This window comes from Polyodon spathula, chromosome 24 (assembly GCF_017654505.1).
Source record: "Polyodon spathula isolate WHYD16114869_AA chromosome 24, ASM1765450v1, whole genome shotgun sequence".
Classification (NCBI taxonomy): domain Eukaryota; kingdom Metazoa; phylum Chordata; class Actinopteri; order Acipenseriformes; family Polyodontidae; genus Polyodon; species Polyodon spathula.
Window position 1 is genome coordinate 7381969 of NC_054557.1, and position 16190 is coordinate 7398158.

At 37.8% G+C, this 16190-nt stretch overlaps 2 protein-coding genes across 10 annotated transcripts in view; one reads left to right on the top strand and one right to left on the bottom strand.

The window, feature by feature from the left end:
* The first annotated feature begins 1829 nt into the window (after positions 1–1829).
* LOC121299040 lies at positions 1830–10981 on the top strand. Of its 2 annotated transcripts, XM_041226518.1 has the most exons (7): positions 1830–1970; positions 3273–3344; positions 4950–5466; positions 6943–7018; positions 7969–8047; positions 8947–9067; positions 9517–10981. In XM_041226518.1, exons 3-7 carry the CDS (start codon positions 4963–4965, stop codon positions 9910–9912), a joined length of 1176 nt encoding a protein of 391 aa, XP_041082452.1. In that variant the 5' UTR covers positions 1830–1970; positions 3273–3344; positions 4950–4962; the 3' UTR covers positions 9913–10981. The 2 variants fall into 2 exon arrangements, with proteins under 2 accessions (XP_041082452.1, XP_041082451.1); XM_041226517.1 differs by lacking the exon at positions 3273–3344.
* Positions 10982–11148: 167 nt separating this feature from the next.
* Positions 11149–16190, bottom strand: part of LOC121299038 (probable E3 ubiquitin-protein ligase HERC1) — a 57086-nt gene continuing 52044 nt past the window's right edge. For all 8 annotated transcript variants that reach the window (XM_041226509.1, XM_041226514.1, XM_041226513.1 and 5 more), the window contains 7 exons: positions 15569–15738; positions 15302–15467; positions 15077–15153; positions 14115–14367; positions 12819–12971; positions 12117–12422; positions 11149–11749 (listed from right to left, as the gene is read on the bottom strand). In XM_041226509.1, coding sequence (XP_041082443.1) covers positions 11564–11749; positions 12117–12422; positions 12819–12971; positions 14115–14367; positions 15077–15153; positions 15302–15467; positions 15569–15738 — 1311 coding nt within the window. In that variant the 3' untranslated portion in view covers positions 11149–11563. The remainder of the gene's footprint in view (positions 11750–12116; positions 12423–12818; positions 12972–14114; positions 14368–15076; positions 15154–15301; positions 15468–15568; positions 15739–16190) is intronic.

Below are 16190 nucleotides of genomic sequence, written 5' to 3' on the forward strand. Positions count from 1 at the left end.
AAACTAATCTGCAGTTTTTGCATCTAAATGTCAAGCTGGCTATTTCACCTGGGGTACCCAGAGTGTTTAAACACTGGTTGTTTTTCCATGTAAATGCAATGGCTCAATGGAAATTGCGTGTGTTTGTGCTCTGTAAGTGTTTTCAGGTGAGTAATTGAAAGGGAAAGGGAAAGGGAAGGGGGGGGGGGGGGGTGTTTCCCCTCAGGCTCACGTTTTCACATGGAATGATGATGACTCATTCTGTCAAACTCACGATCCTCAGATGGCCTCAGGACAGGGTGGAAGCAGAATCCGAAAGCCAACATGAGGTGAGTCACCCCCCTCAACCTATCCAATGCGCTTTGTTATGTATTATTTCATCCAGTCATTTCTTCTTGTTTGTGTGCACTGTCATTTTTTAAAATTTTAATTTTTTATTTTTTATAGGACATACAATCTATGTGGTCTTTTTTTCAAACAGATACAAATACAGTACAGCAAAATGTCACTATTCCCCACCTGGCCTCTATGTACAGAAAGCACACGTTCCCATCATCATCACCAAGAACTAATCTTGACCATAGGTTTCATTTAAGAAGGCATGCAGTTTAACTGACAGATTGTTAGGGGAAACATCTATTTATACTCCTGATATGAAAGTCTTAAACAGTTGTTAGAAATGTTTAAAACATATGCCAGCATTGGGATTTAGGAAGTGCTGCATGTGGAGTGGACTCCATGTGACAGATTATAACACTTTTTTTTTTTTTTTTATACTCAGGTTTGATATTTCATTGTAAGGGGTAAATGTTTCAAGGTTAAAACTACAAAAGGTACAGATGGGTGGGGGTTGGTATAAGTGGCTGGTACTTTTCAGTTATAATTTTTTTTTTCACCTCAGCAACACAAAACTAGGGCCAGTTTTTGTTTAATTTGTTTTTTAAAGGAAATAACGTGGTACATTGTCTCCTAGCAACATTATTTGCAACGACAAAGTAAATACTCTGCCAATTTTTAATTTTGAGAGAGCACGTGTACTGTTTGAGAAGACGGTGGTTAGGTCACGTTTTTTGTTAATTAATTCGTTTATGATCTCATTCAGCGATACCATCAGAACAAACTGTAGATATATCATTTGTGACCAATACATTACCACACACGATCCCGGTACAGCTGCCAAAGGCAAGATGAGACACGTTGAATTACGCACTCGAACACGAATTGCTCTTAAGGACCAGGCAGATAATCTACACCAGACAGCAGTTGTGAAATTTACAGCAGTTCAAGCACTCTCGCTCACGTATTTTTATTACAGACGTAAGCAAACAGACCTTGTGAAATGCACACACCTCTTGTAATGCAATAACGCAATTCACTCACAGGACTGATACCTGCACAGCTGAAGTTTTGTAACCCTTTCAAACACTAGACAATTTAGTTATAGTCATGACATGTGATACTGTTTAACGTTATACTGCAAAATACAAAAAACAAACACAGTGTGCCAGTTTGAAATATTCTCATCTCGCAGCAATTGAAAACAAAGATCTTAGACCGCTACACATGATGCAAGTAATCACATAAAGAAAGTTCCCGAGGAAAGGAAAAAAGCCTTGAACTTATACATCTCCCACCCCCCCCCTGGCCCGTCTGCCTGCAACTATGAAACTGATGCCAGTCCGCACGTGTTCATAAGTAATTTACATTTCATTTAAATATGTAAGCATGTGTAGCCTATCGGCTGAAGCAGATATTTTTCCCGATGTTTATTGCTCAGTCTTCGGCTTTGAAGAGCCAATCGGAAAGCTTGCCGTGTCTGTGCACGCCTCCGTAGGCACGTTGTCTTGGGAGCCATTGCACGGGGTTCTGTACGGGTCTACATCACACGTCGTCACACGGGCTTGTAGAGCTGGGGTTTGGGAAAATACCGGTATATAGAGTCCTGGATTTACGAACAAAGAAACTGGATGTACGCGCTATTCAGCTACAAGGTATGTTACGCATTTGTTTTTTTAATAATGGTTAGCTTTATAACCCAAGTCATTTGGATACTGCCGCTCGGGACGTGTTTGAAACTGAACGACGTGAAGTGTGCGTACTTCCCGTAACGCTGATTAGCGTGTTTTTGGTTTGGTTTTAAAATATTCAACTGCACCTCAAGAGCTTTCCAGCCAGGCAGTACACAGCACCACACAAACCCCGTGATATGCTGCATACTAAATTACAGTCATTTACCTAAAGAAAACTGCTAATTGAACCATCCTTTTTCAAACTGGCATTTTTTTTGTGTGTAAAACTTTATACATTCATGCAGTGCAGTAACTGGCAGCTCGTCTGTGTTTATTTTGATGGGGGATTTTTTGTTCGGGGTGGGGTGTTGGTGACTAGTCAAAAGGGCACCGCCTTGTGATATGTAACTTTCAGCTGGTGTGTTGCGTTTAGTATAGTCTAATGCACAGGTAATAAAACAAGTTTTTTTTTTTTATGTATACCAATGTATGGGCTGCATTCACATTGGTCCAGAAAAATGTGAAGCCAGCCTGCTGTTTTTATCTCCAAGTGGTGTGTCTGGTATGTGAATGTGTGTGATGCGATTCTCCTTGACATTACGTTTTTCACTTTTTATTGACGGGTGTATACCTTATTAACGCACTGCATTTACACTTTTTTTTTTTAAACGGAGAATCGCAAAGCCCGTTAGTTTTATTTTGGCAATATGCAGTTATACAAAATCGGTAAATTGTAACAAACTGGCACATAGTGACTTAAGAAAATAGTCAGATATCCCTTTGTATTGAAGGCGCTCAAAATATTAAGCATATAATTGCAGACCTTTTAAAACCAACCCAAGATGCGTTTAAAACATTGGCAAAATGAAACATACAAAAGGAATTTGCTTCACAGTTTATTTCAATTTTTTTTTTAAACGTATGGACTGTGTTTTACAGTACTTGTGCTGTGAGCATTGAGGTCTGCAAGTACAGTACTACAATTGCAGTGTTGTTGACAGCCCTGAGCCAAGTTGGCATGCTCCTGCTGTACCTGCAGCAGTAGGGGGTTATGATCAAACTCGTCAAGCCTTGTTATAGGAGATTGCTTTTTTCATATTGGTTATCATTGTTTTCATAACATGTTACAGATCGCACCAGTAGACCTGACAGCATAGCCTGATAACTTGGGCAACAAGCTTCCAAACATTTTGAAAACTACCTGAACTCCTACACTTAAGTAATAACGCCATCATTATGTGAAACTAAAGTGCCTCATGTAAACGATTCCTTGTCTTACTGCAGTGATCAATTTACCTGGTAAGCAGATGTGCTCCTATGGTACAGCTTTTGTACAACATACCAGTGACTGGAGCAGTGAGTAGAAATTAAGAACTGTATTCTTTTTTTGAATATTGATGTGGATTAAAAATAAATATTAATGTTCACAGCGCAATGCATACCAGCAGGTTTAACATTCATAAATTGTGAAATACTGTATTTATAACCCAAGTGGGCTACGGTTTACAGTAGTCTGAGGTAGGGATACCGTTTTTGTGTGGAATCAGTAGCAATACTTATTTCTACTTCATTCATTTTTATGTTTTAAATACATTATTTTAGTTTGATTGCCAGTTAAAAGTTGTGTTTTAATCTTTTGAAGACTAAACCATTCAGTGTGACTAACTCTTCAAATGAACTCTCTTTTGCTGTAAGAGCTGGCTTCCTCTTGAAACAACCATAAAGTGGCCTTCAAGTTTGAAACCCAAATACTTCATCAGACTCCTGCTCCAAGGACTGGTTTCTAACTCATCTGTAACAACAGGGATCGAAATAAGACTCCCATTAAATAGCAGTCACCAATTCCAGGTTTTGATTAGCTACAGTAAGTATATAACAAACACAGTTGTGTCTAATTAAACTCCTAGTAAAACCAGGAATGGATCAAACTGCTATGCAATTGGAGTCTTGTTTCTACCCTGATGTAAGTCTGAAACCATTACATATACAGTACAAGAACTGTTCTGTAACAAGTTGATATGGATTGCATCAATAATTCAGCAATATTTTTCATGGTAAATTAATGAAATGATTAGAAGTAATACTCCAGTGAAACCTAAATTTTTATTCCATATACAAGGTATTCAAGGTAACCAGATGAAAGTTTTGCAGTATTTGTTTCTGTTCTCTCTGAGACCATGAGCTTCACACCAGATTGTGTGTCTGTCTTAAGGAATGGCTCATCTGTTTCTTAATTCAAAGAAGCACAGTAATATCTTCCCATTATGTGCGCTGAATGTGCTTGGATACTCTTAAACCCTTGAGCTGGAATGATCTTTTGGATGATAGGAGAGAACACAAAAGCATGAGCATGTGTGAATGGAGTGAGTCATTACCTGGTACAAGATTATTCGCTAAGATTTTGATTAATTTATAGCTGTTTATTTTTAACTATCAGTTTCTTTCCAGTGAAATGTTAAATGTTGATTTTATATATGTGTGCGTGTGTTTGTTCTTCTTCAACCATCAAAATGTTTCTGCAATGATAGCCAGTGTATCGCTTTTACTTTTATAATTGAACTTAATTCCACCCAGTTATTCTACAGTGGTAGTTAATGCAGTCAGGATGCCACTGAACTGATCGGATGTCTTGCTTAATCACTTGCATTTTAAAGAGCGGATGATTATTATTGATTCAGAGATACCAAGCTATAGCAATTTGTCTGTGGGGTAAAACGAGCAATAAAGTGCTTCCCTAGTTGTCGTAATTCCTAGAAAATCAGTAAGTTTTTAGGATACCACTGGTGTGAGACGATTTGCTCTTAAATTATTTTGTTTCTAGGTAGACCGTTGTCTATTCTGGGATACCAAGATATTTAGTAGTAGTATGCAGGTGATTGTTGTTGTTCTTGATTTTGTCTACTGGATCATAATGCAAAATGAAGTGCCACTAAATGCTCATATTCGTGTCTCTCTTTTCAGACGATAGTAATGAATGCTTGTTGTACAGGACTACTGGCTTAGGATGTCGGCTTCCGATTCAGACTGCTCCATAGACTGGTTGGCCAGCGATGCTGATGATGACGGTGTTTTTGATTCAGAAAGTGACAGGCAGTCCAGACCTTCCCCAGTGCCACAGCACTCCTGCTGTTCCAGTGAGACTCCGCCCAGTTTAACTTACACCTGCACTACGAGTGAGCAGAAACACAGCCTAGACAGGGAGCACTTCCATTTACCTGGAGACTGGTGTAATGAAGGAGTTCCCTCAAGCTGCAATTCACACCTTTCCAAAAGCGATGTGTCTTGGAAAAGGAGGAGTGATTCAGGACTGCAGGAAGCAGCCATCTCCACAGTGTCTGTGAATATTGACCAGTCTGAATGCTTGCAGAGTAATATGGCCAGACAGACTCTGAAAAGGAAAATGAGCACAGGGGAATTGGAGCAGAGAGAAGGCGCACACACGGGGTACTCGAACAAGGACGAGATGTTTGCTCACAAGGTAAGAGTCAAACAGTGACTCCTTTCTAATCCAGCTTGCAACGATATGATTAAAATCTTGGAGAACATAAGGCTACTGGACAAACACCAGCAGCAGCCTACAGTAATTATAGGAGATGTTTGTTCACAAAGACTTGTGGTGATTGGCGGGATTTATTACATTTTAGAACAATTTGCATCCTTTTTATGAAAAGCAAAAAACGAAAATGTTAAGTTGGGCACAGTTCATAAATAGCATTCGTAGTGTATGGATTAATCAAGTAGCGTTCATGCTATTGTTAACGCCATTTTTTGGGGGGGGGGGGGGCAATTGACCTTTAACCCTTAACCATTTATTCAGCACTTGTTAGACACGTTCGGTCCAGTTTTCACACCCGCTGTTTATTTTACATTCGCTGTTTAAAATATATTTTTTCTGAGTAAAACCAGTTTAAAAGGCACTGCTTAGCAAAAGGACACTCAGCACTGCATCTCCAGCCATGCCCCACCCCTTGTTTGCTGTATATTTCACATACCTCTGCATAGTTGTGCATAGTCCTCTCCTGATCACTCGTTTTAGCACCAAACTCCTCAATAATGCGATCCAAGTCATTGTTTTGTTACTTTAGCATATCAAAAAGCTCTGCAACTGTCTGGCTGTAAAGCTGAATATATGTGTGATGACTGCCTCGGGGATTACCCTCTTTTTCAGAATATTGACATAACCACAAAACAGTCCAACCAGTATTGTTCCTCTGCTTATCGGTGAAACTAGTTCAATGTGTTCAGCTGTTCTCACTGCAATATGGTAATAGTCTGCACAGTCCCAGGGTCCATGGCTAACAGTAGCAGAGCTGCCAACAACAATATGCTTATGTAGCTGAGAGGAAATTTCCCCCCACCCCCCCCCCCCCCCCCCCAGTGATACTATTGCCTCTAGGAAACACTTTGAAAGTCAGGTTGAACCTAGACAAGAGTTCGTTTTCTGCATCACATCAAGCACAAGAAAAGGACTTCCAGTATTGTAGGTGCCTGAATGTCTGTATGGAATCTGAGGATGTAGTAAGGAGATGCCTGTTCCATCTATCTATATGTATGCACTTTTTTTTTTTTATATAGGAGTTTTAAAGGTGCAAACTCGATCTGTGATAATCATGTTTGTGTTTTCCATTCCATTGTATGTGTCTGTACTGTAGGTAAGCTGCACAAAATGAGAATGTACAGTATAGGAACAGTAGTTGCCCATTGGCTAGATTGAAGGGAACAAGAAGCAGAGGGTATTTTTATTAGGTGACATTGGTTTAGGCTACAGATGTAAGTCAGACTAGTTTTTGATCAAGACCTTGAGATTTACGCTTTGACAAAATGATAGTCAACTGAGCTATTCTTTCTTTAGTTTTATTCATGCATGTATCATTTAGGCTTAATTTATTAACCCAATTTATTATTTTTTTTAAAGTCAGATATTTTATAACAAAAATCTCTGTTCTGATTTTAGTGTCTGGAACTGCAGTGTTACATCCAGCCACTGTCTTCAATCTTGATTGGCCTCCGATCAGGGAGATACAGCAAAGGTGAGTGACCTTTTGACTAATATTAGGAACATGTGTGTACCGTCTCATTACTGCACATCAACAACTGCCCTACCAAGTCAAGCGTTCACTGAAGAATATGGAGAACTGAGTTAACTGACGCCAAGTAGCTGTAGCAGGGAAGTATTCATTAACGTGCCGTGCTCTGAAATAGTTATAACATTAACGGCAATGAAACACAAGGCAAGTGTTTCTCTCTTCTTGAAATACTAAAATAAAAGTAATACATTCAGTGAAACATTGAAGACACTGAGAAAGACTTGTAGTAGAAACATTTTAGTATTTCTAAATTCATCGCTGTTGAGTGTGTCGTAGTTATGGATAACAATCTTCCTTTCAGCTGTTGAATCAGCTAGTTTTGCACTTATGAAAACCTTTCCCATTTGCAGTTTTTCCCCTTGTTTAATTTGGCTGTCAGTACAGCTAAATGACTGATCTGTTATCGGTTTGCAGAAGTAAGCAGTTGGAGGGCTTTCTAGACGGAGCGTGACCAAGTTATACAAATGTGTCAATTTAAAAATAAATGAAACATTTCAAACGAATTTGAGTTGGAGAATTATTTGGTAAATTACCATTTTAAATGGATTGTGCATTACAATACAAGTGGCTCCCTGTTACTTCATTAAAGGTTAATTTAGCTGGCAGTAGAATGTTAGTTTACTAAGGTATTTATTGGCTTGGAGGGGAGAAATCAAATATATCAAACTATTTTAGTTTAAGAATAGATACACATGATTTTACTCTTACTTTGATGTACTGTATAATCTTGGAGAGAATAATGTGCTGTGGAAGACTGAATTGCTTGCTGCTCAAGCCTTGCGTAATTAATTTCTCAGATGTTTTTAATTTCATATTATTGTACTGTAGAGAACCCAGCCCAGTTACACTGATTGCACTGACAGCTTTTGTTCATTTTGAAATTCTCATTTTAGGTTTAAGCAGTTTCCAAGAGAGTGTTGCTATGGACAGAATCCAGAGAATAATGGGCGTTCTGCAGAACCCACACATGGGGTAATTATCTGGGCAGCTTTATAAAATCTGAGTGGTGTATGCTTTACTTCCACTGCAGTATTTATACTTCAGAGCACACAAAATAAGTTGGGTTCCACCAGAGTACCGTTTTTAATTTCAATAATACGTCATGTAATGGGCATTACTGCTATTACAACTCGCACAGTGTGGGGCTGTGACAATACTGAACTGCTAGTTACAAGACCACCAACACTACTGTTTTTAAACTAGCACATTTACATCCCCTTACAGTCTGATGCCTCATATGAATGAGTTTTTGTGTAATATTGCATAGTTGTAGTATATTATGCTGTAGCTATTTCTTCAATGTGTGAAAAATTAAATATCTGGCAAAATGCCCTCTTTATTCTAAACACAGTTCATTTCATTACAAAATGTGTATGATAGAAGTGAGATTGCTTGCATCATTACCACACTCCACACACTGAGTAGAAAGGCAGTAGGAAGTAACACGAAAGAAAATTACATTTTATGTAGCTCTTGTTCTGTGTAATGTCACAGATATTTCAACACCTGCTGAGTACACAGCAGGTGAATCTAAGCCATGTGATGCCTACCAACTCCAATTAACCATCTGTCTTAATAATTGGAATTACTATATTTATTTGGCCTGTTTTCAGTGTATTCCAGAGCTTAGCATCACCTGCTGTAGGTGACTTGGATTTATAATGGCTGTGGTGAACAGAGTGAGATTAATGTCTTTTGACAAGTTTAAAAACTCCCATCTGCCAGCAACCCCATAGCTATCCATCATTCTCAGTTTCAAAAAGCATAGTAGTAGTAATGATTGATTTTTATTAATGTTTTTTTTTAAGTTCTAGTGTGTAGTTGCATTTAAAATACCAAGACTTCTTATTAAGGCATTTCTTTTTTTCCAGTGAGCGGTACATAAAGATCCTTCTTCAGGTGGAGGTGATGCTGAAGAATTGGTTCCCTGGTGTCGGTGTCCAAGTCACAAGTGATACAAAGGATGAAACTACATTCTTAAAAAAACAAAAGGTATTTTTGTGTTTGCTTTCTTTAGCAATATACCTGGTGTACTTTTAAAACACCAGTCCTGTCCCATTAATCTAGAAGACCCCTTTTTACCCTGATGGACAGTTTTCTTGCAAGACTGGTATTGTAGACCTTTAGGTGTTTATCATAATTACAATTGTTAATTGTTTTGGTTTTTATTTATTTATTTATTTTAAAAACAGCAGCATTACTTTAACCCACCTATATGATTACATTGTAACTTTAAAAAAAAAAGTCAGGCCTACCTTTTTTATTTTAACATACTTAACAGCCCGTCGGACGCTTTGTCACACCTTTACATTTGCAAATTTGATGAACGCAATCCTGTCCTGTGCAGATTTATGCTGAGAGAATTGTTCCCTATTTTGGTATAAATTACATGACTTTGTACACATTACTAACTCGCGCTCACTTGTATTGTTGCTCCACAGATGTCTACTGACACTGTGACCTCTGCAGCTGCAGTTAGCATCCCAAAAGCAGACTGTGCACTTCCCAATATTCTTCCTTCATGCAACAAAACCCATGGAAATGGTGAACCAGCTGCATTTTCAGCCACAAACTTCAAATGGCTCCATACATCGCCCGTTTGTAGCTCGTCAGTGGGGCCTGCACTAGGTAGACACAGAACCACCCCTGGAGGCCAGGACGTTATGCAAGACAACATGGTATCCTCTAGCACAGACGCAAGGACAAACCCCAGCCACTGCAGACCACCAGCCGGTAAAATGAATGCTCCGTGTTTAGAAAGACTGTTGAAATCCAGGGATAGTATTATCAGTGGCAAAGGCAAAAAGAGTGCCACAGAAACAAGCGGCTCTTTGTAAGAAAAGTCCAATGTGTTTTGAGGGGGCCCACTTGTCAAACATTACAAATACTGTTCAGAGCTGAAGGATGTAAAGCATTTGTTTGAGACATCAATGTTTGCACAACTGCTGTTTTGCAGTGTAATAAATTCCTAGCCTTGTGAAAAACTCTGCATTATACTGGATATGTTGTCTTTTCAGGTACAAAGATTGTCCTTCCAGTATGGTACATTAGGGTCTTTGCATCAATATTTATACAATCAACCATTAAATCTATTAAGGGAATGCGGTCTGAATAAGATGTTTGATGGGAACATTAGTTACTAAGGTATTCAGATACAAAAAAAATGACATAATCAATGTAGCATGTCGTCCTAGAATATTCATAGGGAGTGTTCAATGTAAGATTATATCGTGAGTTAATGATGTGACTGCTACCATGTATTAGACTTTACATGTAGTTCAAATGTACATATACAACATTACTACCTCAACCTGGCACTATGTCAAGGCAAAAACATTAACACCTACTCTATGGCAACTGTAATGCATTTCTTGCAGAACACATTGTAAAATAATCAGTGTGAAACTATAAACAGCTTTTACTACTTACGTTAGTTGTACAAATAGTAAAATAAGCATGGATATGGTGTTGATTTTAAACCCTGCATAGTGCCATTGTGAAGAATGTGAAATACAGCATATGTTTTGAAAGTCTCTTGGTACTAGGTGCTAGTTTATCTGACCTGTTCAGGTTTCTGTATACCGTAGCCAATAGTGATGAAATTATTAACTTTGAGAGGACACCATGAAATACATGTGTCTGAAGGATCTTTACATCCTAGAACCTTCCTTTTGGAATTTGCCATTTTCTGTATAACAAGTACATTATTCAACCCTGCCAACTGTACTATGTCATCAAGTGTAACAGTAGTATTTATGTTGACACAGGTAAGGAAAGTATACAGGTAAAGGGAGTGGGAAATACTTGTAAATATTACTAACCATGTCCAGGTTGTTAATTTACACTATGAAAGTGGCCTTTTAAAGTGTGCAATTTTATACTTTGAAATAAATGTGGTTGTATTAATTAGGTGAAAGCAGCTCATTTTTTGTTGCACTTCAGTTTTTTAAGTCACATGGATTAGAAAATATACATTGCACAAAAGCAATTACATGCATCATAATTAAAGGTAAACAACAAAACCTCAAACGGATGTGTTAAATATTTAAATGAAGGTCAAGTAATAAAATCAGTGGTGTTATTATTTAAGCATTTATTGATATTTCTTTTCTGCTTAGGAAACTCAGCACAGGCAGTTCAAAATTAAAACAAAATAAATATGAATAGTTATGTAAAACTGTTCTCCCTAACGAACAATTATACACCATGTACATTTTTCATTTTTTTATTGGGCTTGTTTATCTGTACATGTTTCCCAATAAAATGAATCATACCTCCATGCAAACTTAAAAAAAAAATTAAATGCTCTTCTCCATTTGATTGTGTATCTGCTAATAAAACAAAGTGAAATAAAAAAAACATTAACTACGTTTGCAAGTACACCAAAAAATTTAAGAGTAGACTACTTGTTACTGTGATATTCTGCTTGTTTCAACATTCCACCTAGTATCATGTTTCAAATAAGGTAGTTTTGTTCACACTACATCATTAGTAGTCTGTATCTGAGCCTTCTGCATTGTCCACATTGCGGGAGAGCATGTAATTGTCCATGTCAATAGATCTGCAGTTGTTGATAGCATAACGAAGGCGCTCAGCCATGACTGCTTGACTGGAATATGGTGGGAGTCTCAGCTGAAAGAAGCAGGTCTGTGAGGTAGGCAAGCTGTCATATGGCTATTGACGGAAGAAAAAAAGAAAAGCAAATAGTGGGGAAACAAAAAAAAAGGCAATACATTTTATACGCAAGTAAAATAGTTTATAACCAGCCATATCCATTATTTGTATTAGCAAGTAATAAGCATGAAAAGCTTAAGAAATTGACTTATATAAGTATAAAAAGTTATACTTATATAATCCCATTATATAATACTTCCATAGAACTACAGTACTCTTAACCTTTGCTTCTTTAAATAACCACCACCCCATTATGAGGAGTGACGAACATTACAAGGGCTGAAAAGCCAACTCTCACCCCCACTCTAAATAGAAGTAAAACAAAATAAAAAAAAAAAAAAACTCACAGGTGAAGGAGTTAACTTACCCTGTCAACCTTCATGATCTGAAACCTCTGAGAAATATCAGCAGTGTTGGCAGGCAGGCGGGACCTCCCAGACACAAAGCGCATGAACAGGACTCTCTCCTCATTGGAGAATTCCTCTAGGGTCTGCCAGAACCACTGCACTAGCTGGTGTTGTTCATCTACCTCTCGGTATCTCACCACTTTCTTCAGCACCTCCACCGATATCTCGGGCATGCCGCACACCATCTGTTCCAGCTGCTTGGCAGTGAGGAGAGAGAGCAGTGGAACTGGCACTATCCAAGACATCCCTTCCCGAACCGCAGCCACCTGAACACACAAAGACAGGATGGATTTAAACCTGGAAAACAATGCATGTTTCCTCATCATTTCACAATCTGACTGGGAAGGGCAGGGAACTGGTGATGGATCTTTACACTGTATAGACAGTACAGGACACTGTAAGCAAAACTTAAACATTCATAGACTGAATCCTAAAATGTGAACAGTCAGTAACTTGTGCATCACATAGAAAAATAAAATAAAAACTGCCTTAGCTAAACATTCAAGGAAAATCTAACACATCTAACACAACAAATAAGTTAGGAATAAGAAAAGGGCAATGAAAGGTATTCAGGACCCTATTTTCAGGCTGTGTGACTAATTCAATTTCACAGAATTATTTTTCTATATTCTGCAGAACTGATAAAAAGTGAAAACTCTTACTAGGCGATCCATTTCGTGAAGTCTGTATTCAATTGCACGGTCCACATACTCTCTTCTGTTGGAGAAGGTCAGTGGGATGCTGTTTCCTCCAGGAATTATAGGGACCATTTTGCCATCAGCACTCTGGCCCACAAATGAGTCAAGAGGAATCATCTGAAATGCAAAATCACAGATGCAAAACACTTTTCAAATACAGTATCATTCAATTAAATCCTTTTCACCCCCTAGATATTTTTACACCCGATGCAATTTTTAATATTTCTATTTTTGTGAACAATAAAAATCTTAAAGAACAGACTTAAAACAAATAACCTTACAACTATTTTAATTGAATAAAAAGATTTATCAACAACCTACATACAAGAGGAAACATAACTAGGCCTTATTACAAATTGCTGGCAAGCTTCAACAGGTTCATCATTTCTTAATTGTACTTCCTTAGTAAGAGCATGACTTTTACACTATTAGTACTTAAAATATAAAGCTTTACATCCATACTGTACAATCACAAACAAATGAGATCCACTGAAATGCTGTTGCATGTAATGTAACAAAAAAACATAATTCAGTTATCCAATAAAGATTAAATTGGACCAATAACCAGAGCCTAACAGGGGTGTAATTATTATTATTATTTATTTTTTTGGCAGACTCCTTTATCCAGTGTGTGACCAGAAAATACTATCATTATTGATGGACTGCTTTGTTAAAAGACAAAGGAAAAATGTACTCACACCAACTATAAACCTATAACTATTTGGTGCACTGCAAGTAGCTGTGTCATGCTTTTGGTCCTGTATTATGTTCCACAACCTCTGTATTACAATACCAATCACATACGGCAGCATCACAATTAATCAATATACAATAAATCACTTCACCGCCACTGCATGCTCCATTAAGCTGTATAGCATGACCACAGATATTATAAATTATTGTTTTAGCTTCTTGCCAAATTTGCTACCAAGACAAACAGTTCAAAACCAAATCTGAATGGGCAAAATAACCAGGCAACATGAAATGCAGATACCACTCTTCTTGCATTTCAGTGTGAAGCCATAAACAGCTATTACTTACAGTAAGGCTCAATTGGGAATTCTTCCAAATCTTACCAGGGTGTGCTGTGTCAACAGTGTGTGCTCTGCCTTGAATGTATCTTGCATTGCACAATGCTATTTATAAAAGCTTTTATAACAGGGATATATTTTATACTGGACTAACCGGATATACCAGATATCTTTAAATGGAAAATGTCTATGGAAAAAGCAGTAATACATTTATTAAGCTTTACTGTACCTCATGGAAATTCTCCTCTGTAATCCCACTATCTTCAATGTGAAGAATGCTGTTGAGGGTCTGTACATAAAGCAAGTCTACCTCCTCCAGGTCTTCCAGAATGAGCGGAATACAGCAGAGCTGCTTCCAGACCATTGGGGTCAGGTGGAGGTCCAATGGCTTTTTTGTACGAATAGCAACACCCATCAAAATACCCAGAAACTTGAACTGCATAAAGTGCTCATCTAGACATGCTGAAGGGTTGAACAAGAATCTGAAAATGAAAGAAGTTACACTTTGTCATATACTGACTCAATGGGGTTTATTCAATTGATCTAAACTACAACATATTGAAATACAATCCCTGTTTAGAATAAAAATAGGACCCTTTGTGTACCAAATACCAACATGAGCATGTCTCTTTAGCATATTTCCGAGGGTCCACTATTTAATGATTACTGAATATTTATATCAACTATATATATATATATATATATATATATATCTATATAATATATATATATATATATTATAATATATAAGATATCTATAATTTCTGCATTAACATTGTGCAACACTTTCAAGCCGCTGTTTACATTCTTACTAGAATCCCTATAAACAGAAACTTGAACAGGGTAAATGTTTCGGTTACAGAATTCAACAGGCCAATCTAATTAAATCCACAGTGATGCATAAGGAGGCTGTAGACTTCATAGTGGCCGTCACCCAGGCTTGCACAATGGAGTTGTTTCCACAGTAAATAGAGGATCACTGTAAGTGATATGTCAGTGCCTGATACAGTAGCTTACAAGAAAAGGTCACCCCCACAAAATACTTGTCACCAAGTCTTACAGCCTGTGTTTTTAACTCTGTACAGGCTGCACTGAAGAGTAGGTTTTAGATCACCACAACCAACTGCTCATGTTTTTTATTTTTTTAAATGTGTATTTCTTAGCTTTATGAGAGAATTACTGAATGCTTACCTATCTCTGTTGTACCCCACTTCTGCTGTGGCATTTGGAGATGGAATGAGCAGGTCTACCACACCTGTCTCAAGTTCCTTTGGGAAAAACAAAAACACAAAATATTTTAAATCAGCAATGTGACCATTGATTTCCTCCAACCATCCCCTTAAATTGAACTGCTCTGAAAAAAAAAAAAACACACCACCCAGCTTTCGGTTAAACTGCTGTACGTAAATGTGGTACCTGGCACATTTCTGTAATAGTGTCGTCAAAGACTCCTCCTGCATCATCCGCTCCCTCGCCAACCAGCTTCACTTTCCAGGCGCGGGAGGGCAGGCGGAGGTCTGAAGCATTCAGCTTTACTACTTGTCTGGCTATCTGCACAAAAATAGGCTTGCACTTGCGGCCTCTGAAAGCAAACAGAAAGCAACAGTTAGAAACATGGTGCTGATGCAAAATATTTTAAAAATGTTTAGTTTAAATACAGAATTAACAACAACAAATAAATACCTTGTAGATATTCTTTTCACAGTAATCTGTGGGCCATAGTTCTTGCCTTGGACCATGGTTTTACCAATAGAGCGTACCATAGGAAGAGTGTAAACCCGTGTTGCTAGTAAAGGCCTCAGCTGCCCTTGAACTATTCCCCATGTTCCTGCATTGTAATGGGAAGTGCAGCCCTGTAATATAACAGACAGTTGGTTAAGTGATTCAGTGTAACCTCATATTTGTTTGATAAGCACTTGATTAATGATTTATTCCATGTGTCTTACAGAACTGATTATTGAAATGTAATTACCATCAAATGCCAGTTTAACATGTTTAAAATTATCCATATAATGTTGTAAAGGGAAAAAGGTCAAAAATAGTATTAACTGTGTATATCAAGAGAACGCTTCCACTGACATGGGACCCAGTCCACATCTGGATCAGCTTTGAAAAATCTAGGTGTTGGCTACCGCAACTGGCCAAACATGGAGCACAAGACAAGGAAGCACTGGACATTTCAGTGCACTGAAAATCAAGTGAAGGAACCTCACTGTATTTGAATTTTGAGACCTTGCCTGCTATAATCTTGCAAGTTCAGATGAGTAAAACAAGAATACAATTAATAATATAATACTGAACACAC